Source organism: Rhipicephalus microplus, chromosome 10 (assembly GCF_043290135.1).
Source record: "Rhipicephalus microplus isolate Deutch F79 chromosome 10, USDA_Rmic, whole genome shotgun sequence".
In the NCBI taxonomy this organism is placed as follows: domain Eukaryota; kingdom Metazoa; phylum Arthropoda; class Arachnida; order Ixodida; family Ixodidae; genus Rhipicephalus; species Rhipicephalus microplus.
The window spans coordinates 31,084,801-31,111,894 of record NC_134709.1 but is presented as its reverse complement, the minus strand read 5'-3'; the positions used below and the strand labels follow the sequence as shown (position 1 = coordinate 31,111,894).

The 27,094-nt window shown below is 49.8% G+C and overlaps 1 protein-coding gene across 1 annotated transcript; it reads left to right on the top strand.

Moving 5' to 3' along the window:
- The first annotated feature begins 1,555 nt into the window (after window positions 1-1,555).
- On the top strand, window positions 1,556-26,795 carry LOC119181770 (glucose-6-phosphate exchanger SLC37A4). Its single transcript, XM_037433012.2, has 9 exons — window positions 1,556-1,734; window positions 13,093-13,331; window positions 15,848-15,983; window positions 16,606-16,734; window positions 17,414-17,617; window positions 19,005-19,102; window positions 23,204-23,314; window positions 25,374-25,512; window positions 26,252-26,795. Exons 1-9 carry the CDS (start codon window positions 1,593-1,595, stop codon window positions 26,488-26,490), a joined length of 1,437 nt encoding a protein of 478 aa, XP_037288909.2. The 5' UTR covers window positions 1,556-1,592; the 3' UTR covers window positions 26,491-26,795.
- Window positions 26,796-27,094: the final 299 nt, after the last annotated feature.

The following is a 27,094-nucleotide window of genomic DNA, read 5'->3' as shown; positions in this document are numbered from 1 at the left end:
TGCACATATTTTTTTTGTTGCTTTGTCTTTTTTTTTTCTTTTACGTCGATGGATTTTATGAAGTCTCTCCGCGGACGGCTTCATAAAATGCGGAGCCCTCCGCCACTCCCGTGGCGCCGGCCTGCGACGTTTCAGAGCTTCGCTTTGGTCCTGTCCGGCAACTATTTCACAGGGGGGGGGGGGGGGGGGCTGTTTATCCTTTCTTCTTTTTCCCTTCAGGCATTAAAAAATTGGATCCAGGGCCAGTGACGAGGCAGACGTTTATTGCAAAATGTCCCCCAAACGGATTTCTAGGCGCAGATTACGTTGGCTTCGTGAAAAACTGAAGAGACCGCTTATAAACAATGCAGTGACTGGTTTTCGTAAAACAAAAATGCTTCCGATAATTCAAAGCACCGCTGACGTAGTCAGCCAGAGAATGCATTTCGCACACACTTGTTCGCCAATGAAAAAAAAAATGTCTACAAATAGGTTTCCCGTCGACATGCCTGCTCATAAACATGCAGAGAAAAGATGAGGCGCATTTCGCGTTTACCAAGAAAGGGTTTTATTGCCAGAAATTCGGTTGGTGAAGAGCAACACAAATACTCGTCCACTAAACATCAATTGACTGAAAAATTCGTAACCCCAACTTCGCAAAATTTCTTGTGGCAGCAGCAAATTCTATTTTCTACCACGTAAGAATTTTTAACTATCTTATATTACTTTTTTGGCATAATTGAATTTTCCCATGTCAGCATTAGCCCACTCCCTCCAGTGAGGCGGATGTTTCGAGAAAACATTTGCCACGCAGTCAAACATGGCAATAAAAAAAGTAATTTGGCAGATACCACGCATTCTGCGAATTGATTTCATGTGGCATTTTCGGCTTTGAGGCAAGCATCATGAGCTCGACGGACGTATTTGTGCAAACAGAAAAGCAAACCTTAAGTCTCGCAATAGAGATAGTCATTAGAGATAGGAACATTATTATTGTTCCTATCTAAGTTCTCTTTCTTTTTTTAGCAAGCGTTGTAAAATAATTATCAATTATGAGGTACAGGGTGGCCAATGGGTATGAGCCAAGATATCCTAGGCGACAAGACAAGACAAGATAGCCATAATGAAGTCACTAAGCCGGCACCTAAAGGACTGATGTTGGATTATTTAATTTAGAAGTCGGACTTGCTCCCCTCTCTCTCTTTCTCTCTCACACGTACACACACCTATATTTACTGCCGCGTCCTTCTAGCCTTGAAATATATTTGCGAAAGTGAGAGCTGACTGAAAGATTGCGGAAGAAAAAGGACAAAAAAGCAAAAAAAAAGAAACCAAGTTTAATGAATAAATATTGTTGGGCTTTAAAGTCCCAACATCATATCCCATATGATTATGGGAGATGCCGTAGTGGCAGGTCGTGGGATCGAATCCCGACCGCGGCGGCAGCATTTTCAATGCAGACGAAAATGATTGAGGCCCGTGTGCTTAGATTTAGGTGCACGTTAAAGAACCCCCGGGTGACATCATCATTATGCGCCGCGTTATGTAAGAAAGAAGAAGCCGATGTCCCCGTTATGCCTGTTCGCGAGTAGCGGATCTGGGAAGAATTTTCTATGGCGGCGAGCCTGAGGCGTTACCAGGGCATGATATTCGCGACTCTGTTCCTCGGCTACGCCTGCTACGGCTACAACCGCAAGAGCATCACGTTCGTGCTGCCCGAACTCCTCACCAGCGGTCTGCGCAAGGATGAGGCAGGCAAGAAGTCAACCCTTCATTGTGCATTGCTTTAAAGTGACAGCCACATTTAGCAGAACAGGGAATTGGGCGATGCTACTTTCATTGATCTTTTTAGACACAATGTATCGTCTTCAGATAGATAGATAGATAGATAGATAGATAGATAGATAGATAGATAGATAGATAGATAGATAGATAGATAGATAGATAGATAGATAGATAGATAGATAGATAGATAGATAGATAGATAGATAGATAGATAGATAGACAGACAGACAGACAGACAGACAGACAGACAGACAGACAGACAGACAGACAGACAGACAGACAGACAGACAGACAGACAGACAGATAGATAGATAGATAGATAGATAGATAGATAGATAGATAGATAGATAGATAGATAGATAGATAGATAGATAGATAGATAGATAGATAGATAGATAGATAGATAGATAGATACTAGTCTTTCTTGGGATATTTGAAAGCAAAAATTTTTGGGTATGTCTTGCTGTTTTTTTGTCTGGCATTATTCAACCGCCAGGCCAACGTTAAAACGCTTCTTAAACGCCCAGTCACTATGAGCTAGCGGCTGCGTTCATACTTACGAACATTGTCAATCAAAAAGCAAATGTTACGCATATCTGAGGCGTAACATCATTACGTAAGTATTAGGTGGTCTGTTCCTTTACTAGAAAAATACATAGATACGTAATACTAAAAATCCTAGTGTTTTTTTACGCTCGCCAAAAATGCGATGCTATGCATGAAAAAGCTCTCTGCCGATGACATGGAGTTGCCGCCTGACAGTGGCACTGGGTTCTGTACATTCTGTACAGGCTCCTGTTTCCTGACATTACTGCCAGATGGCGTCCATATCTCACGCAGCGCCTCCAGACAGAAGACGTTTGCTTGACAGCGCCTCCAGACAGAAAGTTTGCTTGACAAAATGAAGCTGCGTCACATTTGTTTGCAGAAGAATGTGACCACAATTGTGACGATATTTTGAATGTCACAACCACTATATATATATATATATATATATATATATATATATATATATATATATATATATATATATATATATATATATATATATATATATATATATATATATATATATATATATATATATATATATATATATATATATATATATATATATATATATATTATGAAGTCTTGGTTTGGATTACCTTTTATTAGGCCCGAGGAACCGGCAGCCGACAGCTACGATGAATGAGCCAAGATGATGATGCTACGCGACAACGATGAGGATGCATGAGCCACACATGATAATGATGATAATGTACCGGTGAAGAGGATGCGTATACTAAATGCCCACATCAATTCCCCCCACGTGAAAGCGGCCAGCCTGGCCGCGGCAAGTCAAGGGGACAAAGAACGTCGCATGAAGGGCTTCATACGGGAGACATGGACGACCTCTGTAGTTCGATAACGGCGACCTGCTGGGGCTACAAGTGGCGTCACGCGATAATTCACTGGTGAAGTCTCTTCAAGAACTGTGTACGGCCCAATAAACCGAGGCTGAAATTTGTCGCACAAACCAGGTGTGCGAACAGGCGTCAAAAGGAGCACTTCGTCTCCAGGTTGGAAGGATACATCACGATGCGATTCATCATAAACTAGCTTTCTGTCTTGCTGGCGGGCTTCAGTGTTTATACGAGCTCGTTGGCGGCACTGTGCGAGTCGTGAAACGTATTCCTCTGAAGAGGATGGAGATGAATTCGCTTGGCAGGTAAAGAAGGAGACGTCCAGGAAAGAAGTAGGGGAGCGTCCATAAACTAGGTAAAATGGCGAGTAGCCGGTTGTTCGCTGAATGGCCGTATTGTAGGCGAAAGTGACGAATGGTAGAACAACGTCCCAGGTTTTGTGGTCTGGTTGAATATAGGCGGCGATCATGTCAGCAAGAGTGCGGTGGAATCGCTCAGTGAGGCCGTTAGTCTGGGGATGATAACTAGAGGCAGTCTTGTGAGTTGTGCCGGAGGCCTCAAGAAGTTCGTTCACTAGTTGTGAAAGAAAGGCCCTTCCACGGTCACTGAGCAACACACGTGGAGCACCATGACGCAGTATAATGGCTCGGAGGATGAAATCAGCAATCTCAGAAGCTGAACCTGTAGTAACGGATGCCGTCTCGGCGTAGCGCGTCAAATGGTCAATGGCTGTTACTATCCACCGGTTTCCACCAGCACTGACTGGGAGGGGGCCATAAAGATCGACGCCTACAACTTCGAATGGTGTGGCTGGGCACGGAAGAGGCTGTAGTTTACCAGCGGGAGCAGATGTTGGTAGTTTTCTACATTGGCAGGTAGTGCAGGACCCGACGTACCGAGCTATACACTAGTGGTAATGCCTGGCCAATAAAACCGACTTCGAAGGCGATCGTAGGTTTTATGGTAACCAAGGTGACCAGCAGTCGGATGGTCATGAAGTGCCCTGAGGACTTCGGACCGAAGCGATCGGGGTAGAACGGGAACCCAGCGCTGACCGTCAGGATGGTAAATTTTGCGGTACAGCACCGAGTTGTCCAGCTTAAATTGCGAGAGTTGGCGACGGAGCCTTGCATTAGGTGGACGGGAACTGCCAGTGAGGTAGTCTATAATACGTCGACAGTATGGGTCAGCCAACTGTCGAGAAGGAAAATCGGGCGGGTCGTCCGAAGGCAGCTGGTCCATAGAGGCGAGAGAGGAAACCGCCGTAGACGTGGACTCCGAGGGCGTGTTGTGCAAATTGATTGCGGAAACCCCGAGTGGAGTCGCTGGTAGTGGGCAGCGAGAAAGAGCATCGGCGTCGCTATGCTTCCTGCCACACTTGTACACGATCTCAAAATCATATTCTTGGAGGCGTAGAATCCAGCGTCCGAGGCGTCCCGACAAGTTCTTGAGTGTCGAAAGCCAACATAAAGCATGGTGGTCGGTCACAATGGTGAAATGGCGGCCATGCAGATATGGACGAAATTTCTGTACTGACCAAACGATGGCGAGGCACTCCTGCTCGGTGATCGTGTAGTTCCTCTCGGCTGCGGAGAGGACGCGGCTGGCGTATGCAACGACTCGCTCTCGCGAAGAGTTGTCGCGTTGCAGGAGCACGGATCCTAAACCGCGGCCGCTAGCGTCTGTGTGAAGGAAGGTCGGTGCATCATCGTGAAAATGAGCAAGTACAGGGTCGGTCGTAAGGGCACTCTTCAACCTGTCGAAAGCCGATTCACATTCCTGAGACCACTGAAAGGGCATACCGGAAGCAAGTATCTTATGAAGTGGTGCCGCTATGGAGGCAAAGTTTTGTATGAATCGCCGAAAGTAAGAGGCGAGACCAAGGAAACTTCGCAAATCTTTTGGTTTGTCAGGGCGAGGGAAGCGAAGCACTGCAGCAGTTTTATCAGGGTCTGGGCGAATTCCGTCCTTGCTCACAACATGACCGAGTACCTTGATAGATCTGCTGGCGAAATGGCACTTTTTGGTGTTAATTTGAAGACCAGCGCCCGCAAGACAAGTCAGGACCTCGTCCAAGCGTTGCAGATGTTGATGAAACGTCGATGAAAAGACAACAATGTCATCGAGGTAACATAGGCAAGTCTTCCATTTCAGGCCACGCAGTACGGTGTCAATCATGCGCTCAAAAGTTGCGGGCGCATTGCATAGACCGAACGGCATAACATTGAATTCGTATAGGCCGTCCGGGGTTGCAAACGCAGTTTTTTCTTTATCATCTTCGTGCATGGGGATTTGCCAATAGCCGGAACGCAAGTCGAGGCTGGAAAAGTATTCAGCACCCTGTAAGGAATCTAGGGCGTCGTCGATGCGTGGCATGGGGTATACGTCCTTTCTAGTGATCTTATTGAGTGCTCGGTAATCGATGCAAAATCGTACGGAACCGTCTTTTTTACGCACCAGAACCACTGGAGACGACCAAGGACTGGTTGAGGGTCGGATTATCTCCCGTTGCAGCATATCTTCTACGTTTTCCTCAATGATTTTCCGTTCGGCTAGGGAGACGCGGTACGGACGACGATGCACAATGGATGTTCCGTCGGTCTGAATACGATGTGCTGTAGCAGTTGTCTGGCCCAGGGTGGATGAATGAACGTCAAAGGAGTTTGCATGCTTTTCCAACAAATCAAGCAGCTGCTGCTTCTGTGAGTCATTCAAGTCTTTGTTGATGGCTGGTGTAAAGGCCGAGGAAGCAGCATGATCTGCAGGATGGCCTTTAGAGGAGACAGGGGTAAGAGGCACAACGCACACAGGCTGCAGATCGGCAACGCAGGCGACAGTAGTGCCCCGTGGTAGTAAAATTTTATCTTGTGTGGTGTTGGTAGCAGCGAGGACAGTTGATCCATTGTTGAAGCGAGCCACACCTGATGCGAGAGCTATGCCTTTATTAAGGCAACACGGTGACGGAGTGACCAAAATGTCACCAGAGTCGACGTCGTTGGACAAAACTGTCACTAATTGATGTTCGTTTGGTGGTAACTCGATGTCTACTGCAGCGATGAGTCGAAGTGGCCTGTAGGTTTCGTCGTTGAGCAAGTGGTCCGTGTCAGTAAGATGGACGACACGTTGTGCACAGCAAATAGCCGCAGAAGCAGAGGAAAGAAAGTCCCAGCCTAAAATGAGTTCATGGGAGCACGGGGATAGCACAGCAAATTTTATATGATGAAGAATTTCGTCGATTAGTACACGGGCAGTACAGAGAGCGGAAGGGCGAATCATTGTTCCCTGGGCCGTAACCAGTGTCGGTCCATCATAAGGCGTTGTGACTTTTCGGAGACGGGCACACAAATCAGCACGAATAACAGAAAACGCAGCCCCAGTGTCCACCAAAGCATCAACGTCCACTCCCTCAACTGTGACCGCAATCCTCTCATTCAAGCAGTCGTCCGGCAGGAAATCGCCAGCTTGGGAATTCACTCTATCTCACCGCCTACCCGCACCGACTACCAGCCCCGATACACGCCTGCACGTCCCTTCCCGACCGGCTCTCCCTCAACGTTCCGTAATCCGTCCGCATGGCGAACACACGATGACAAGCCGATATGCTTCTCGTGTCACAGAATCGGGCACATTTCTCGCCATTGCAGAAGTCGCTGGGGTCCTCCTGCACAACCGTCCTCTCGTCCCTTATATGCACGTCCTGCCTATCGCCATGAGACCAACCGCGACCATTTTGCCCAGGAACCTGCTTCTGAACGCCGCTACTCCCGCTCTCCATCCCCCCAGCGTCGCCAGTCTCGTTCTCCACAGCCCCGCCGACCATCTTCCCCCGCCTTCCCACGAGGTTCTCCGACGGAAAACTAAGCGTTGCAGCCCCCGGAGGTGGCGCTGCATCGCTCGGACTGACCGAAAATCCTCTTTTGACGATACCGACAAAACGGAACCTCATAGACGTACAAGTAGACGGCCTACATGTCACTGCTCTTGTCGACACCGGCGCCCAACTTTCCGTGATGACGAGTGATTTTCGCCGCAAGCTCAAGAAGGTTCTCACACCTGCGACCACCCAGTTCGTCCGTGTTGCGGATGGTGGCATAGCATCTATCGTTGGAATGTGCTCCGCTCGTGTGAGCATTGCGGATCGACACACAGTTGTTCTCTTCACCGTCCTTGATAAATGCCCCCACGACGTAATCTTAGGCCTCGACTTCCTATCCGCGCATTCTGCCCTCATAGACTGTTCGACCAGTACGCTCCGTCTACACTTGCCCGCAACAGAACCTCTTACACAACGGCCGAGTCGCCTCTGCACAACGGGGCACGCGCGCCTCCCTCCACAGACACTGACCTACATAGAGCTCGTCTCAATACCACCAGTTCCCGACGGTGACTATGTTCTGACCCCTATCACCGATGTTCTCATAAGCCGTGGCATTACATTACCGCACACCATTCTGTCCGTCGCAGGAAATTCTACGTGCCTCCCAGTTGTCAACTTTAGCTTGACACCTCAAGTTTTGCCGCAAGGGATCTCTTTAGCGTTGCTCTGCACCTTAGAAGACAATGCGGTAGATGTTTTCGCGATGGCCGCCCCTTCTGAACCCCACGCTCAACATCAGTCTGCCACTTGCTCCGACAGCGCTATTACTTCGATGATCGCTTCCAACTTAACACCGCAGCAGACTAATGAGCTCCACCGGGTTCTGCTGTCCTACATCGACGTATTTGACATCAGCGGCCGTCCGTTGGGGAAAGCTACCGGTATGAGCCACCGCATAAACACTGGTAATGAGCATCCTATTCATAGGCGCCCATATCGGGTGTCGGCGGCCGAGCGTCACATCATCCAAAGTGAGGTCGACAAAATGCTCGCCAAGGACATCATTGAGCCATCTTGCAGTCCTTGGGCTTCTCCTGTAGTGCTAGTCCGCAAGAAAGACGGTGCATGGCGTTTCTGTGTGGATTATCGACACCTAAACAAAATTACCAAAAAAGACGTCTACCCTCTGCCACGAATAGATGATGCGCTTGATTGCCTCTATGGGTCCCACTATTTTTCCTCCATAGACCTTCGTTCCGGCTACTGGCAGATAGAGGTAGATGAAATGGACCGTGAAAAGACGGCATTCATCACCCCCGATGGCCTATATCAGTTCAAGGTCATGCCCTTCGGCCTTTGTAACGCTCCAGCCACCTTCGAACGAATGATGGACTCCCTGCTCAGAGGATTCAAATGGTCCACATGTTTGTGCTACTTGGACGACGTCATCGTCTTCTCACCAACGTTTGAAACTCACATAGAGCGCCTCTCAGCCATCCTGGGAATCTTCCGTCGCGCTGGCCTGCAGCTCAACTCGTCCAAATGTCACTTTGTACGCCATCAAATCACAGTGCTTGGCCATTTAGTAGACGCCAACGGTGTACAACCAGACCCGGCAAAAATCAGCGCCGTCAAAAACTTTCCTGTACCACGATCTGCGAAGGATGTACGCAGCTTTATCGGACTATGCTCCTACTTCCGACGCTTCGTGAAAAATTTTGCGCACATAGCGAGGCCGCTTACGCAGCTCCTCAAGAAAGAAGTCCCGTTTTCATGGGGCTCCGAAGAGGCTTCTGCGTTCTCGACTCTCGTCGCTCTTCTCACTACCCCTCCGATTCTGGCACACTTCAACCCTGCTGCCCCTACGGAAATCCGTACAGATGCAAGTGGGCATGGCATTGGTGCAGTGCTGGCTCAGAAACAACATGGCCATGATTGCGTTATTGCATATGCCAGCCGCCTCCTATCCGCCCCTGAACGTAACTATTCGATAACAGAGCGTGAGTGCTTGGCTCTTGTATGGGCGGTGGCGAAATTTCGACCTTATCTATACGGACGCCCATTTTCGGTAGTTACCGACCACCACGCACTCTGCTGGCTGAACTCTCTGAAAGATCCATCAGGCCGCCTTGGTCGCTGGGCTTTGCGCCTGCAAGAGTTTTCCTATTCAGTGGTCTACAAATCTGGCCACCTACACCGTGATGCCGATTGCCTCTCCCGGTACCCTGTCGACAATCCTGAGGACACCGACGAGCCCACGGAGAACTCTATCTTGTCAGTGTCCGACTTCCTTAATATAGGGGAAGAACAGAAGCGTGATCCAGAGCTGCTTGACATCATCAGCCGTATGGAATCCTCCACAAATGATGCTTCCGTCCGCTACTTTGTCATTCAAAAGGGTGTGCTATACCGTCGCAATTTCCGACTAGACGGGCCCGACCTTCTCATTGTTGTGCCTAAGCATTTGCGCCGCTGTGTTCTCACCGAACTTCACGACGCTCCCACGGCTGGACACCTTGGCGTATCCCGCACGTACGAGCGCGTCCGGCGCCGTTTTTTCTGGCCAGGCCTTGCTCGTTCGGTACGCCGATACGTCGCCACGTGTGACCTATGCCAACGTCGTAAGACACCATCGCTGCTACCCGCTGGCCATCTTCAACCAATTGACATACCCGCGGAACCATTTTACCGTGTTGGGTTAGACCTGCTTGGTCCTTTTCCCACATCAACATTGGGAAACAAATGGATAGCCGTTATCACAGACTACGCTACACGCTACGCTATTACGCGAGCTCTACCGACCAGCTGTGCAACCGACGTCGCTGACTTCTTGTTACGGGACGTTATATTGATTCACGGTGCGCCGAGACAGCTTCTCACAGACCGTGGCCGTACATTTTTATCCCAAGTCATCGCCGACATTCTGCGTTCTTGTTCGACGCAACACACACTGACAACCGCTTACCACCCTCAAACAAACGGCCTTACGGAACGATTTAACCGCACTTTAACAAATATGCTCGCTATGTACGTGTCGCCCGACCACCGAGACTGGGACCTTGCCTTACCCTACGCAACTTTCGCGTATAATTCATCCCGTCACGACACAGCGGGCTTTTCGCCGTTCTACTTATTGTACGGAAGAGAGCCGACTTTACCACTGGACACAGTCATCTCAGCTCACACCTCGTCCACCAGCGAGTATGCCCGCGACGCGATTGCGCGAGCCGACCATGCCCGTCAGCTCGCTCGCGCTCGGCTGATGGCGTCGCAAACCAACCAATGCCGTCGGTACGATGCGGAACATAGAGACGTACATTTCGCTCCCGGTACCCTCGTTTTACTCTGGTCCCCTCATCGTCGGCTGGGCCTATCCGAAAAACTTCTGTCTCATTACATGGGACCCTATCGTATATTGCGTCAAGTAACACCTGTCACCTACGAGATCAGCCCCATCTGCCCATCATCATCTACTATGCGGCCCAGTGATATCGTACACGTCTCGCGGATCAAGCCCTACAATAATGCGTCAGATAACGACCTTTAAAGCACCGGGACGGTGCCTCCGCCGCCGGGGGTCATGCTACGTGCCAGTGCATGGAGCTGAAGAAGACGAAGCAGATAGACTGGCACGAGCTAATCTGTGTGGCTGGCGCTGCTCGCCTAACCGTCTGTAAATACATCGGTGACTACCCCTCTGAGTCAGTCTCCTTCCCGTAACATATTGTAGGGGCGCGCTGGAGGAATTGGAGTCCTGTGTTGGAATGCAGTTTGTCCTCCAAAAACTGCATCGCTTAGTTTTCCGGACGCCGATCAGAGGTAAGGGAAGCAGGCTGAAGAGGAGAAGAAGAGCGCCGATAAGGCGACGGTGAACGGCGTCGGATTGATCGGTGACTACTGCGCAGTTCACCCGATGCTGGCGGAGATGGAGACCGACGCGGTGGTGACGAATAACGGCGACCCTGGTACAAGGCTCCTGCGGTATAGTCCCGTTCGCGTATGTCATACCCTCGGCGCTCGTCTTGTTGGCGCTTGCGGCAATAGCGTGCAATGTGACCACGATAGCCGCAATAATAGTACGTAGGCCGAGTCGATCGATGAGGAGGGTAGTAGCTTGCGCTAACTGCACCAGGAGAGAGAGAAGTCAGAGGGACAGGTGACGCCTCACGTGGTGGTGATGAAAAGCTCGTGGGAAAGCTTGTGGAAGGTGCGGCAGCAACCGACGCGTACGTTCGTGGCGGGGACGTCGAGCTGACGGTGCCTGGTGGTGCGGCGGCGGTGTGCGGGAACGATGGTAGAGTACGAGAGACAATGGGCTGCAGGTTGGCCATGTGGGTCATGGACGTGAGCTCTTCCCTGATGACATCCCGCAATGACGTTGAAGAGGACTGAACGGGACACACTGAAGGTAGTGTGAATCCCATTGATTCTAATTCTTCACGTATAATCGCCCTTATCGTGTCTCGCAGGTTTGGATCAGTCGTAATACGGGCCGCGTCACTGTCTGATTGTAGGCGCATAGACTCAAGTTCTTCGAGGCGCTGACAGGTTGTCGCAACGTCAGCAACGGTAGCCGGATTCTGGATCGCTAGGGCATTGAATGCGACGGGTGCAATCCCCTTAAGAAGCTGGCGCACCTTGTCTGATTCTGTCATTGGTGTGTCAACCCGGCAGCAAAGTGAAAGAACATCCTCGATGTAGGATGTGTACGACTCCCCGATGTGCTGTTTCCGAGTCGCGAGAGCTTTCTTTGCGAGAGCCGAACGAACAGCCGGTGTGCCAAAGACATGACGAAGCTGATCTTTGAAGGCTGACCAGTCGGGGATGTCGATGAAGTGGTTGAGAAACCACGTCTTCGCGACACCCGTGAGGTAGAACGACACGTGAGCGAGTTTGTAGGTGTTATCCCACCGGTTAGCAGCGCCGACACGTTCGAAATCGTCCAGCCATTCTTCCACATCTTCCCCGCGCATACCAGCGAAGGGATGGGGCTCACGCTGGAGGCTGTTGATGACGTGAGAAGGCGCGGCACGCGGTGGTTGAGTGGGAACGGCTGCAGCACCGGCCTCATCTTGGTGCGACATATTTCCGGACACCTGGCCCAAGCGGCGACCTGAACGTAGCTCCAGGGGGTAGAGTGGTTGAGAGGATGGCGGGGGATCTAACAGCACTCTCCACCACGTATGAAGTCTTGGTTTGGATTACCTTTTATTAGGCCCGAGGAACCGGCAGCCGACAGCTACGATGAATGAGCCAAGATGATGATGCTACGCGACAACGATGAGGATGCATGAGCCACACATGATAATGATGATAATGTACCGGTGAAGAGGATGCGTATACTAAATGCCCACAATATATATATATATATATATATATATATATATATATATATATATATATAAAATGTCCTTAATTGACTTTCAGTTATTTGCTTTTTATGCTACCTTCTGTGGAGGTATTCGCATGATAGGTTTAGTTAGAAAACTATTAAGCGTAATTAAAATGAAGCATGGTCAACCAAAGTTTGCACTTATATCGCTGTATCCGATAATTTGCTATAACAGTCTTCGTTGTAACTTACAGTGAAGTTCAGCTGTACTCTCGCTTGTTCCTTTGCACCGTTTGTTTGTGCCTTCCGGCATCAGAATTCTTCTCGCCATTGCTAGTGTGTTCAAAGCACGCCGAGATTGAGAGCAGCGGATGAAGCCCACGTGGTTAGTGGTGACAGCGACCTCGAAGTTTGTGGACCACATATGCTCTACGGTATTTTCATCCACCAAGGCCGAACGTGATGCGCGCCTTTCCCTTACCATGTAAGGGAACTTGAGGATGTTTAAAAAGAATTGCTGTAATGAAAGCATGTCTCAAGACAAGTGCAATAGCAAGAACCGAAGACGAGGGCACAGAGACAAACAAGGACGTCCTCGTCTTCAGTTCGCGCCACAGCACTCGTCGTGACATGTGCCTCAAAAGAAAAGCTGTTACCCCCCTTCTCCCGCCCAGAAGTAGGCGGGCGGAGTCGCCATTTTAGTATGGGCACGATAAAAAAATGTTTGTGTTTGGCTTCCCTGGGCTAACTCTACATGACGTCCCCGCTGGCAGGTGCAGTCTTGAGCAGCCAGAACCTGGCGTACGCCGGCAGCAAGTTGCTGTTCGGCGTGCTGTCGGACCGCGTCAGTTCTCGCCTCTTGTTCGCCAGTGGCCTGCTGCTCTCGGCCGCGTTCACCATCGTGTTGGCAGCCATCGCCTCCGTGTCCGTCAAAGTGTTCGCAGTACTCTGGTTCCTCAACGGCTGCGCACAGGGCTGTGGATGGCCCTCGCTCATCAAGGTCCTCCAACAGGTCGGCATTCCACAAACCAGGAGTCTCAAACAAGCGGGTCCGTGACCCGATGAGCCTTTGCCAGCGACATTATTGTTTTTTCTTTAACGGGGGAGGGAGCAAACAGCTTGAGACCGCACAATGTCCCTCTGTACATGAAACGCCGCCAGGCGTCCTCTCTGCTGTCGACTATAATTAACGCCAAGGCGCTCACAACAGCATCCATCACTGTCAACTCTTCGGAGGAGGCAGAGGAGGCTGCCATCGCTTTAGTTCTATCCATCCCCAATATCACTATGATTGTAAGTGGCTCCAAAATTGCCATACGCAACTTCAGCGCAGGTCGCATCTCATCAACTGCCCTTTCAATTCTTAAGAAACATCCTCCCCCGCAAAATATAGCTCATGCATACCTGTGCTCGAGAAATGAGCGGCCGAGCGCAGGCCTCTGATGGCGCCTTAGACCACGCGGCCTTTTTCAGCGCGAGAGATTGTCTTTTGACCTTCCACGATATAACAAATCATTACCGCCTACAGCACACTATATACCCCCCTTACATCATGGAGCTTCGCGCTACCATGAAATACTATGGCGCCAGCTACAGACGCGTACGTTTCCTACCCCATATTTTCGCCATCTTATACACCCTGCGATATACCCCTCCCCTTTGTGCATTTTCTGTCAACAAAGAGCTAACCTAGACCATATCATGTGGGGGTGTACTCGAAACCCACCACCTAATTCTCTACACATTAATAGTAAGCAGCAGTGGGAGGCTGCTATGTGCAGCTCGGTGCCCGAGGTCCAGGACCAGATCTTGGATTGGGCCAAGAGGGTAGCGGAAAGCTACGCTGGGTAGGCTCCTTTGACCCTCCACCACCGCACCTTTCCTTCTTGGGATAAATAAAGTTTTTCTCCTCCTCCTCCTCCGCAGCAGATGTAGAAACCTAAACATCTGTGCACAACAAAAAGGTTATCAAAAGGTTGTTAGCCAGAACAAACAAAATAAAAGGCTACACACCGGAAGAACATGGGTTTTTAACAACTCATCAACCACAGAACAAAATGCTAACAAGAATAAAATAAAACGCTGGTAACCAGAACACAATAAAAGGTCACGACTCTTGATTTGATACACACTGCTTCACCCCATCATCAGCATTCACTTCGAGGATATACGTAACTTTTTTTTTTGAGGCACCCCATCCAGTTACCATGTGCAAAACTCTATTTCAGAATCGGCATCGACATTTCGGTCATACTAGAGATCAGTGTATATCGATATACTTCTCGGAACCTGACGTCGAATGCCGTTCGGAAATGACCCATTTATGTCAGATGTAGCAGGTCTTCTATCACATGAAAACGTGACCGTTACTCAGGAGTCATACGGTTAAAGTATGTACCAAAACAACTAAACGCTACAAACCTTATTATAAAACTGTATATCAGGCATTCTTAAAAAATAGCGCCCGTTGCGGTTGATTGATTGACATATATGTGGGGCTTAACGTCTCAAAACCACCATATGATTATTAGAGACGCCTTATAGGAGGTCTCCGGAAATTTCCACCACCAAGGGTTCTTTATCGTGTACCCAAATCTGAGCACACGGGCCTAAAGCATTTTCGCCTCCATCGAAAATGCAGCCGCCGCAGCCGGGATTCGATCCCGCGACCTGCGGGTAAGCAGTCGAGTACCTTAGCCACTAGACCACCGTGGTGGGGACCTGTCCGTTACTATTGCTTGAGTACGATGAACTAGCTGTTTCCGTAACTTATCGCGCGTACTCAAAATGACGTCGTACCGACTCGTATGCTATGGCGCATGCGCAGAATCACGAAGCGCTTACGCAAAACTTTTCGTATCTATACTTTAAAACTGTTCAGGCTGGCTTCACTAGATTTTATCGCTCATAAAAACGCGCCCCTCTATTCATCCCCCTCTTCCCCCCCCCCCCCCTTTTTTTGTCATGCTATAGCATAATTATTGTAAATACTGCCGCGGAATTTTAGAAGCTGATGAATCGTAACTGGCCAGCACCAATGTTCCCCAGCCATTCGGTCATTCCAGCGACGCAGGCGGTGTCATGTATAGCCGTGCTCCGAAGCTGTCACACGGTGATGAAACAGCGACGCAGTTCAGTCTCTCAGTAGTCGTAAGAGAAGAAGAGAGAAGAAAAACTTTATTTTTCCCAAGAGGAAAAGATGCAGTGGCGGAGTTTCAGAGGAGCCTACCCATGCAGCGTAGGTCTCCGCTACTCTCTTGGCCCAATCCAATATCTGGTCCTGGTTTCAGTGAACGCATCTTCGCGCTCTACGACGCTGACGTAAACGCTCGCAGCATCACCGTCTCGTCCGCCATTTCGACTTTCCGCTGCGCCGCCCATATAGTCGCTGGAATGGTCGAATCATTAGTGTATCTCAGCTATGCGTGGTTATTTTCAGAATTACCGAGTCGTCTTTGCTTCTTGCCGCGTATTTCACTGTGCGAACGCTTCGCTTTATGACGACAGCTGCACTTTTGTTCGTCGCAGTGGTTTCTACAAGCGCAGTTTGGAACGCTGTACGGCGTGCTGGCGGCTTCGGCCAACGTTTCGCTGAGCGTAGCCCCGTTCCTGTCTTCGTATCTGATGGTCACCTACAACTGGCGCGTAAGCGTCGGTTTTACAGGTGCGTGTCTTCTGTTATTTATTGGAAACTGTGTGCCCGACTGCCATACATTCACTCATATACGCGGGCATATGTCAAGGAGCCGTTAGCTCGACGACGGATGTGGCAATAATTTACTGGGGCAGGTTGATGCACTCAATTCCCCTACCCGTCCACCACCAAAGAATGATTCCGGGTATGCCCCTGACCGTGTTCAAGCTCGCTAGCACTCACGCGGTTTTATGAGGGTTTTCACGTCCCAAAACCACCATACGATTATGAGAGATGCCCGGGAGAACTCCGGAAATTTTCGCCACCTGGGGTTTTTTTTAACGTGCGCCCAAATCTGAGCACACGGGCCTGCAGCATTTCCGCCTCCATCGGAAATGTCCGGTGGAAAAATTTCGGTGGTGCCCTCACCAAAATTTTGGTAAGTGAAAGGCTGCTGCTTATCGCAAGCCCCGTTCAGACTTGGTGATATCGCTCGTGATCATGATGCGGCAAAGCGAAAAGGCACCTCAGCAGTTCCAAATGGTTTGCCGTTTTACAACAAGCTCAAAAGCTGATTTCTTGCTGCAAGTGAATTGGTCGTAGTGAGACAGACATAGACGCTGGCCAATCGCTCCAATTCTGGGCACCGCAGGCGCGATATGCGCTGTCCTGGGCGCCTTGTCTCTCTTCACCGTCGTCAACAAGCCGAGCGACGTCGGCCTGAGTGTGAAGGAAAGTCCGAGGTCGAGTCACGCTCCCACTGACTCTCCTGCAAGGACAGGTGAGATCAAGTATAGTGCACTCTCTTGTTAAAAAAAAAAAGGCGTATAGCTTTCATTAGAAGCGCAAGGCTAAAAGCAGAGAAAACCTGATCGGTTCCCATATATTTATAGCCATAGGTGGCCCTGGCCGAATAAAGAGGTGTGAAGTAATGTTGAGATCATAGTTGCAGGATCCCGGAATACCAAGCTGAAACGAGCATGTATGCCAATTCATATTTTCCTAGAACAGTTAAACAGTGGAATAAGACAACTCAAAAGCAAGTACATAGTGCGAATGTAGATCTATTTTATTCAATGCTGTAATTCCGTGCTGTAAGCTGAATGAAGATGTATTTATGTGTGAAAATAACTGTATTATGTGTGTGAATACAGTTGTATTTCAGTTATTGATTGATTTTCTGTGGTTGCGATGATGTACATAATTCATTGATGGAACCCCCCCCCCCTCGCTGTAACGTCCTGGGGTGCTGCGGGGAATTTCATGAATAAAAAATAAAGAATAAAAAATTAAATTTAAGACTATGGCTTTCGCGTTCGAGTCGTCTTAAGTGCACATGTATGCATATATGACGTCGTGACCCCCCCCCCCCTTTTTTTATGCGCCATTTCTGCGGTCACCTCACCTCTTCCTCGTAACCGCTTCGTGCTCAATGGCTCCCTTCTCCCTTGCACCAGCAGGGACAGCACAGAACGGCGCAGTGGCCAGGGGGCAGCAGGAAGAAGAACTCACCGGTTCCGCGGCCACCACTGGGACCCTGCTGAGCAGCCCGTTCATCTGGCTACTGTCGGCGTCCTACCTGACCATGTTCTTCGTGCGCACCGGTGCCGCCGACTGGGGTCAAATATACATAATCGAGGACCTCAAGCAGTCCCAGTTCGCAGGTAGAGACGAGAGTTTTTGTGATAAAGTGCTGAGATGGCGCGTAGCGTGATGGTGTGTAGCGTAACGGTCGCTCTTAGTGACGTGAAGTAAGGAATGCTCCGTTGCACGTTGTGGAGGATGTGGAGGACTCGGACGAAGTTAGCTGGTGTTCAAATCCTCACAGGTTCTGCTTGAAAGATCGTATTCTCTAAGCAAATAACGCTTGTTGGACGCGTCCACATTGTTGTTCTCGGTTAGGCGTGAAACGGGGGGGGGGGAGATGATATTGCTAACAATGAGCTTATGATAGTGAAACGTGTGGTATTGGAGTTCTCATAGTGCAGCTCGTCAACCTAAACCAACTCATAGTTTCTCTTTTAAGAAAATCTTATTTCCAAAAGAAACATACATGCACAGATTACTTTAATCTGTGACACTTTAGTACTCAAGACATTCCTAATATATCTATCGTGTCCCTTTAAAGAGCTCGGGGAGGTCCTGGCCAGGTTGTAGACACACGGCAGCCGATCGCCTTTTCGCGACTAAAAAAATAGACACTCTCATTAACTTGGTCTTGTACTCCCACAGCCCGGAGTACGCGCCGATTTGTCCAGGCTTGTGTGAATACGCCTTTGAGAAGGAAACGCCGCCGACTTTTAACGTTGTATTCGACTATAGATACATTCAAGAATAAATTTTCCGATTGGTCTGTTTTAAGAACGTCTTTTTTGCGGTGAACCAATGAATGAAGGACTGAATGCTCTTCTTGTCCGCCGTGGTGGAGCAGTTTTACGGTGCTGAACCACTGACCCACAGGTCGTGGGTTCGACCCCGGCACATTTAGATGGAGGCGAAACCGTAGAGGTCCGCGTATACTGTGCGATCTTAGTGCACTTTACAGAAGGCCAGATGGTCAAAATTTCCGGAGCCATCCACTACGGCGTCTGTCATAACCAAATAGTGCTTTTGGGGACGTTAAACCCCAGATATTATTATAATTTGAATGTTTTTACGGGCGAAGCTTCCTATAGGCCGTGGGTTGTTCCCTCCTCCGTGTGTGTGCATGTATATATAGCCACCTCTAATTTATGACTTGCGCAATGTATGGCGTTGTGTGTATATATGACCTTGGGAATAATATAACTAGATGGCGTTAGTGGTTTTCACAGCATACTCACGGAGGGAATAATTATGAGTGGGGCGAAGCATCCGTCCATGCGCCAGTCTGTCTGTCCGTCTGTGCTTCCCCAATCCGTGCGTCCGTCCATCCGTGCTTCTGCCCGTGCGTCTATCCGTGATTCTGTCCGTGCCCCTGTCCGTCCGTCCTTCCGGACCGACGGACGGTAAACGGCAAATATTATGATGATTTGAATGCTTTTTTTATTTATTTTGTGCGTGTATTTGCAGCCAGTGCCTTCATGAGCTGTATCGAAGGCGGCGGTTTCCTCGGTGGCATCACGGCTGGCTACGTAACGGACTGGATGATCGTCTGGCGCTCCAGCAAGGTGGTTTACCCTTCGTACGCTGTAGTACTGTTACAGCGAAGGCCACTATTGGCTTTAAAAAGCTGGGCACGCATTCACACTTTTGTAATACGCGAGGATTGTTTGTGATATAGAGGTTAACACAAAGCCGATACCTCATGTCTTAAAGGGACCCTAGCGCAAGATTTTCTATTGTAATCAGTGTTTGCGGGAAAATTCTTGTCCATTAGCACATAATCTGGGGATATCTTAACGTGTTTAGTTTCGCACTTAATCTATAATTTAATATATTCATAAACACGCGAGCAGTGTGAGAATTGGACAACACTAGTGCGGCTTGCTAGTTGTGACGTAACAGGGTGCTTGCTTTGAGAGCAAACGATTTTGTTATGTGGTCAGCTGCGCGTTCAATCGAGCCATTTCGGCTTTTTTCAGCTTGGCGTTGAAACTGAATGATTCGCAATGACAAAAAGTTTGTGACGTCACACACGTCATGACAAAATGGTGGTCACCAGAGGTGGGCGGGGTTTAAAGCCGGCGAATTTCTGCTGCATTAAATATTTTCCTAAGGAGCATATAGATGCACGATGGCCTCTCTTTGTGTTTTTCGCTCAAAACCTCATATTGTTTGGCGACCGTGTCATAGCTCATTTGATATGCCAGCCGGGCGGTGGCATGCTAAGATGTTAGGTTCCTGCTCTATCTATCCTCTATCGGGCACACAGATCAGTGTGACCACGTGACTGTCAAAAGTGTTTGCTCTACTAATGGCGGCACCTTTCTTTCTTCAAAAAGAGACCAGATCTTATGTTAAACACGCTGGGGCTCGTCTATGACGCGCAGTAACGGGGGGCAAGTGATTCTAAATGAAAAGAAAAGAAAAGTGAGCCCCGTAACAGTCTCTCAGGGGGAGGACACCTCCACAGTAGCTCACGAGGGAGGGGGTAGAGAAGGGATAAAAATGATAGGATAGAGATAGAGAAAAATAAAGAGATAGAGAGAGAGGGGAAGGAGAGAACGAGGCGCAGGGACAGCGAACGGCGGAAGTAAGGAGAAGACAGTAAAGATGGACGCGGTTGCAGGAGTCTGAGGATGGGGCACCACTGGCGAGAGCTCTTGTCGGCGTCAGGAGATGGCGCAGGGCAAATCCAGTAGGCCAGAGCTACGCTGTCGTCGAAGATCGGCGTCAGGAGTTGGCGTAGGGCCAGCCCGGTCGGCCAGAGCTACGCTGACGTCAGAGATCGCGAGGGCACAACCGGTCGGCACAAAATCCAGCGAGCGAGTCGTGCAGTAATGTCGAGATAGCTAAACCTATATTTTCCATGTATTAGTGCAAGTAAACTGCGCTTGAACATTCTGTTTGCAGAAAGTGACTAGCCGTCATTATTAGGGCAAACTGCACAGCAGGAAAGCTAGCTTTACAATTATGGAATGGGTCTATTGTCCCGTGTTCTCCCTTGTGGTTGCGTCTCTTTACGCGCCTTAAATTCGCTAGACCCTTTTCAAAAATTGTAAAGTTAGCTTTCCTGCTATGCAGTTTGAACGGATCTTGTCGGCAAGTCACTTACTGCAATTATCCTGTTCAAGCGCGGTTTGCTTACGAAATGGCCTGGAATTGGTATAAGCACTCATACCAGACATGTCCCGGCACGTTCAACTGGACGTCAGACTCTGCCGAGGCGGTGCTGCGAAAAACGCCGCCACCAGCGCCCCCGTCACCGCGCCGGCCATAATTGGGTAGTGCACAGAAAGCCGTCCGCAAGCGAACGTGCATAGGCCCTCCTCTTTCGTTTGTCTTGAGGCGCGGTTTCGTGAAAATCAACGACCTGACAAGCTTATTCCTTCAATCCAAACTCGCTTCATGAAAAATGGGAAGCTCACCTAAACGAAATGCGGGCAGAACGCATATGTATAATTTATTTTGGTGTGCTGCACCTGACAATCTAAGTGCAAGCGAGCAAACCACGACATCGAGTTTGAGGCAAGCACTATACTAAGTGCATACACGAACAATCTATGCGATCAGATGTATGAAGCTCGTTTCATCCGGCATGAAAGGCCCCGGTGATTTTCACTTTGCAGTTCCATTCTTGCTTGCAGTTGCTTGCTGTGCGTCGACGTGTCTTATTACGCATGCTCGAATTCACTGTTGACGGTTGTCTTCCGTGTGTATATACTGCAAATGTGGACACATGCGCGTCCACTTTCTCAGTGTACAACGAAAGGGAAAACCAATGCCTCCGAGATAGCTCCGGTAATGCCGGAGACCAACGTCAAAAAAAGAAAAAAAAATCTCTTTGTGGTCACGATCCTTTTGCGATTTACCTGCATGACGCACGTGTTCGCATTTCCTAGTTAAAGCCGGCACTTATGCCTAGTTCACACTGAAACATCCGCTTTCTACAGCGATCGAAATTCCCCTGCCGCCGAAACACAGCGTCGTTCGCACTGGACGTGCCCCGCGCCGCCGAATATGCCATCTACTACGGGGCGAATGCGGGATGGATGCGCTTTCACCCGGTTGTTGTCGCGGCTCGCAACCGCTACTACGCTATCCAATGGTGTATACTTCGACGATTCTCGTACGCAAGAAAAGACAGAACTGCTTACTTTGCTGGCAAGTGGCTGTCTTGTAATGCACGAAGAGCAGAAAAACCACCGACGCCAGCAGCGTAGGTGGGTTCGTTTTGCTTTGCTAGACCGCAACAAGCTCGGTCACGCCAATAGCAAGCTCGGTCACCTCTTCCACGAAATACGGACGCGAAGTAGGAACAGAGTAGGTTAAACCTCCGTTGGTTTCAACATTCCGTTACGTGCACTGCAACATAACAAGTGAGTAGGGCTTGGCCGCCATTTTTCAAAATTCCTTGACTAGCGCTCCTATTGGTCCGCGGGGACCGATTCGGCGGCAGATGCCGCAAAAATCGGTCCGAGAGCGATCGGCGCGGAGAGGGCCCTTTCGGCAGATCTCACCGCCGCCGAACCGGATTCGGAGCACTTTCGGTGGCCGTAATGCTCAGTGTGAACGCGGCCTTAGAGCCTTCAAAGCTCTAGTGTGTTTAATGCTCTGTGGTGGCGATAACTTCAGATTATCGATGGTCGCAGCGTGTGCGATGTTTATCGCGTTCGGGCGTCACCTGTCTACTGTTGCACGTCGCGCACGCGGTCAGAGGGTCTGTTAAGCTTCACAATCAAAGTTACTACAGTTCTCCGTCAAGGCTACTCAAAACAATGACAGGAGACCCACATTATCACACTTACTCAAGTGAACGGCTGTGGAGAACGCGAGCAATTTGCTCACCGAACACGTTCGCAACGGCCCGTATCCAGCGCTTACGCCGTTGTGCTTCGCGAAAGCAGCAGAAATCAGTAAAACGGAAGTCCTTTACGTCCGTATCAATTCACAAAGCAACAGTAGTGTCGACTGGGGTCTTTTTTTCGTAGAGCGCGGAGCTGTTGCGTCTGCTCTTGTTTCCGCCGTCGTTCTGGCGAGTGGACCAGCAAGCACTTCAGGGCGGTTCGGTGACGCGTCGGACTAGAGAAATTCGTCGATCTCTTTCTAAATGTTCAATGCGCAAATACACCTGTTACTTAGCTCAGTCGTTGTTTTGAACGCTGTAGTTGCATATGGTTGCAAAGCAAACTGTGCAAGGAAAAGGGGCTTTGCACTACCCAAAACTGCGTGGACAGGTGGCGATGCGTGTCCGCAAAACTCCAGAGTCTGGACCACGCGTCCGCTTGAAGCGCGAAAGGTGCCGCCATTTCTTGGACAAATATGCAGTGCAGAGAAGCTCGCTTGCGAATTGTGAGAAGGGTCTATAGTATTATAAACGTCTACCAACTCGCCCGACAAAATGTTTTCTTGAATACGAGTTAGCTTATTATCGCTCAGACAAATCAACTATTGAATGTATCTCTTCTTACTGTTACTGTTACTCACCCGCACTTCTTTGCGACGTTTTTTTTTGTTGTCTTGTTTCAATGCCACGTAGGATACCACGGCGAGTTCATTACTTTAGCCATGGCCGCCAAGATGGCCATCTCGTAGGCCCTGCTTTAACTATACGACACAAGCTTCCAGCCCATCTGACCGTCGACTCAAGTGTTGCATGGTAACCGCAGGGTGGCGCCGGTGGAACAAGCCCCAGGGTTCCCGTGTCGGTGGTTCTAGTGGCCGGTGCCGCCGTAGCCTTTCACCTGTTCAGCAACAACGTCACGCAACACACGTCAGAGGTAAATAATGCACGTCGATTCAAGAACAATGGGTCAGTTCTATTGCGTTAAGAGCATAAGCGCAGCGGGTAAAAGACATCTGCATTGATTACGTCATTTGTTAGCGACTTTATGCTGTTGGAATGCTTGAGTACCCAAATTAAATGGAGGTGTGCTGCCGAGGCGTAGGTCGAGATTTTGTCGGGGAGGAGGGGGGGGGGGGAGTATCTCTTTGATCGGAAAGGTGGGCTGGGCAGGGGCGGCGCCAGGATGTTTTTACTGGGGGGGCAACCACGAAAAGTGAGTTCCTCCGGGGGGCAAGCTAGCTCTGCTCATACTAGGTTTTCAATATATGCTTCCGGGCATTTGGGTGGGCATAGGGGGGGGGGGGGCAGGCGAGAATTTTGGGGGGGGCTCCAGCCCACCCTTGCCCCCCCCCCCTGGCGCCGCCCCTGGGGCTGGGCAGTCATATGTGGAAGCGTGTCACTTTGTAGTGCGTATATGCTATGGCAAAAAAAAAGTCCAGAAGGGGGAGGGGGGCACGGCCCTTACTGTGTCGCCCCCTGACTACACCAGTGGTGTGTCGGGATCAATTAAGTGGTGTTATTTTTTATTATTTATTTCGACGAACATGAAAGGAACCAAAAGCTGACCTGTACATGTGGTTATATGCTTGCGGAAATGAAAAGGCCGTGAATTATAAAGACAGAATCAAGCATCCTTTATTCGCGATCGGAGTTTAAATCGCGTGTAAAATTGTCAGGAAACGCGGGTATGTCGCGCATCCCATAGCGGAAGTGATGTTAAGCTGAATTATGGAGTTGTTCACTTCGTTGTACGTGGTATCCACGCCCCCATTAGCACCATAATTGGTGCTCAGGGCTGAAGTATGCGTATCATTATCATTCCCTGCTTGGTGCTGCCTATGGTGTAATAAGTGTTGCACGCTAAAATGCGGGCGCCGCCTTTGCCGCAAAACTTGAGCATGTGGAGCCGCGCGGAGTGCACGCATGCGCACAAAAGTCAACGCACATATGTGAACCGCTGTCGCGCTGACAATCCACTGTTTGCAGCATCTATTGTATGCGCAGAAGCGTGCGCACAGGGATGGAGAGGTGCCCCCCCCCCCCACTACAGCTAATAGGAGTGGGGGGGGGGGGGGGTCAACTTCTTCAGTGTACATATCCTTTAAACCCTCACTATATATACATCGTGCCCCGCCGCGGTGGTCTAGTGGCTAAGGTACTCGCCTGCTGACCCGCAGGTCGCGGGTTCAAATCCCAGCTGCGGCGGTTGCATTTCCGATGGAGGCGGAAATGTTGTAGGCCCGTGTACTCAGATTTGGGTGCACGTTAAAAAACCCCAGGTGGTCGAAATTTCCGGAGCCCTCCACTACGGCGTCTCTCATAATCATCAGTGGTTTTGGGACGTTAAACCCCACATATCAATCAATCAATATATACATCGTGTATAAACATTCTGTATATAACATTCTCGTTTTCTTTTCATTTTCACTGTTCTTTAACTTATCAACAATTCGATAGGTGGCGCCACCGCCCCAGCTGGGGCACGTAAACCACGTAAGCGTTATCCCGCTAAATTATAAGACGCTGCCCACAACGAACGTTTGCTTCACGGAAACGCCATTCCCTTAACCTCCTATGTCACGCTAACGGTTAACTATCAGTCAAGGGCGTCATCTATCCGTGGTAGGGGGTACACGTATAATTTTCGGTTGTCTTGTTGAGGTTTCTGTAGTCGACACAAAAGCGCCAGCTGTGTTCCTACTTTCTGACGAGCATGACAGGGGAAACCCAAAGGCTTGAAGAGGTTCTATTATGTCCCGGGCAAGCATTTTGTCAACTTCTTTTTGTATAATTTGACGCTAAGTGGTAGAAACACAATAGAGTTGCCAGTGTATTGGATTGGCATCGCCGGTGTTGATCCGATGCTTCACAATGGGTGACTGGCCAAGTGGTCGGTCATTAAAGTCAAATACATATATGTGTCTAATGAAGACGGAAATAAGATGCTGTAACAGTGCTCACAACCTCTCCCCTTTGCTCCCTCACACGCGCAGCTTCTGATCAGCCTCATCGGTCTCGTCATGGGCGGCTGCCTGTACGGGGCCATGGCCATCTTCGGCGTGGTGGCTTCCGAGTGCGTGCCCACGCACCTGTCGGGCACGTCGCACGCCATCGTGGCCTTCGGCGGAAGCCGTGAGTGGTGGCGAGTACTGTTCGGCATACACGAACGCAGCTTAACGCTTAATTAGATGAGCACCGACAAAGAATGCTCGTTGGTTAATTCTCTCGCGTCGAATTGGAGGGCAAGGATTAACGAGCCTAGAAAAATGTCCTGATAAGCGTGAGTAGACCCTGAGAGATACTTACAGCGTGTCTTCGAAAGCAAGTTTCGGTTCTATACTGTAACCTGACCGCCACCACATGGCATTAGCTTCCCGTCGCGGGCTTACAAAGACTTAGAAGTGTGGCAGCTTGGGCTAGTTGGTATGGCACGACGATAGTTATAGCGCGAGAACAGAACGACGACACAGAGACAAGCGCTCGTGTCCTTCGTGTCCTTATCTCTGTGTTGTCGTTGTGTTCTCGTGCTATAACTATCGTCTTACCAAGACGTCGTGACGTTTCCGCGACCACTCCACACCCTGACTCTGTGACACAAAAACGGCCAATTTCGAAGCTTCGGTACATGACGTCATCAAAACTTGCCAGCCTGCTGCATGAAGACACCAGAATTAGCACTCTAACGTGACGTCAAGTTGTTGCCGATGTCGGTGGGTCCGCCATGGGAAAATTGAGTTTCATATCTCACAGCCGTCTATTTATAAAAAGATATTTGTATGTCAGAGTGTATCCCCTTTGAAAAAGAGTACCAATACCTCCTTAACGGCCTTCGGAGTTCTTGCATCTCACGTCTTGCCTGGCTGGCGCGCAGTGGGGGGCGTCGTATCGGGTTTTCCGCTGAGCCTGGTGGCTGAGCACTACGGCTGGTCGGTGGTCTTCCTGCTCCTGGAGGTGATCAGCTTCTTCACGGCGGTGGCCCTGTTCGCCGGCATGAACTTCGACGCGAGGGTCAGGGCTCCGCAGGCTTCCAACAGGGACGTCGTCGTACACAACGCCGCCGATAAGCACGACGCACCGGCGATGGATGCGCTGCTCGTTGAGCCCTCCTGACAACCGGGACGAAAGGCGTTTTTGATGCCATCATTCAACGTTAATTACGATTTTATGTGCAATAGTGAGTGCTCAATATCCGTTAAAATATGTGATTCGTTCTAAGCTATGAAATACACGAGGAAGACGTTGCTAAAAACCCCATGCCTATTGAGTCGAAACGATTGCAGTTGAAACCGCGTCAACGTGCTGGCTACCAGAAGGATACAAAAATGCACTAAGTGACCAACTTCCCCACCTCTATAGGTTGCATGCGATGTGCTACACGTGATAGGCTATATACACGATAGGCAATACGCGATAGCCTATCGCGTATAACCAACCGGCCCATAAGCGTGCGTAGGGTTCCCCTTCAGAAGAGGGGGGGGGGAGAGGGAGGCGAAGGTTCGTCGCAGCACCCCCATCCTTATCATGTCAATCTATGGGACTGATTTGGGCCACCATTTCGCACCCCCTCCCTATAATGTCACTCTATGGGGCTGGCTTCACCCCCACCCCCTCTCGTCTCTGACCAAGTGTGCGAGTCTGACTGCTTTAAGAAAAAAAAAGGGGGGGGGGGGGTATGCGACCTACGACAGAGGCGAGGCGTATCGTCACGCGGCAA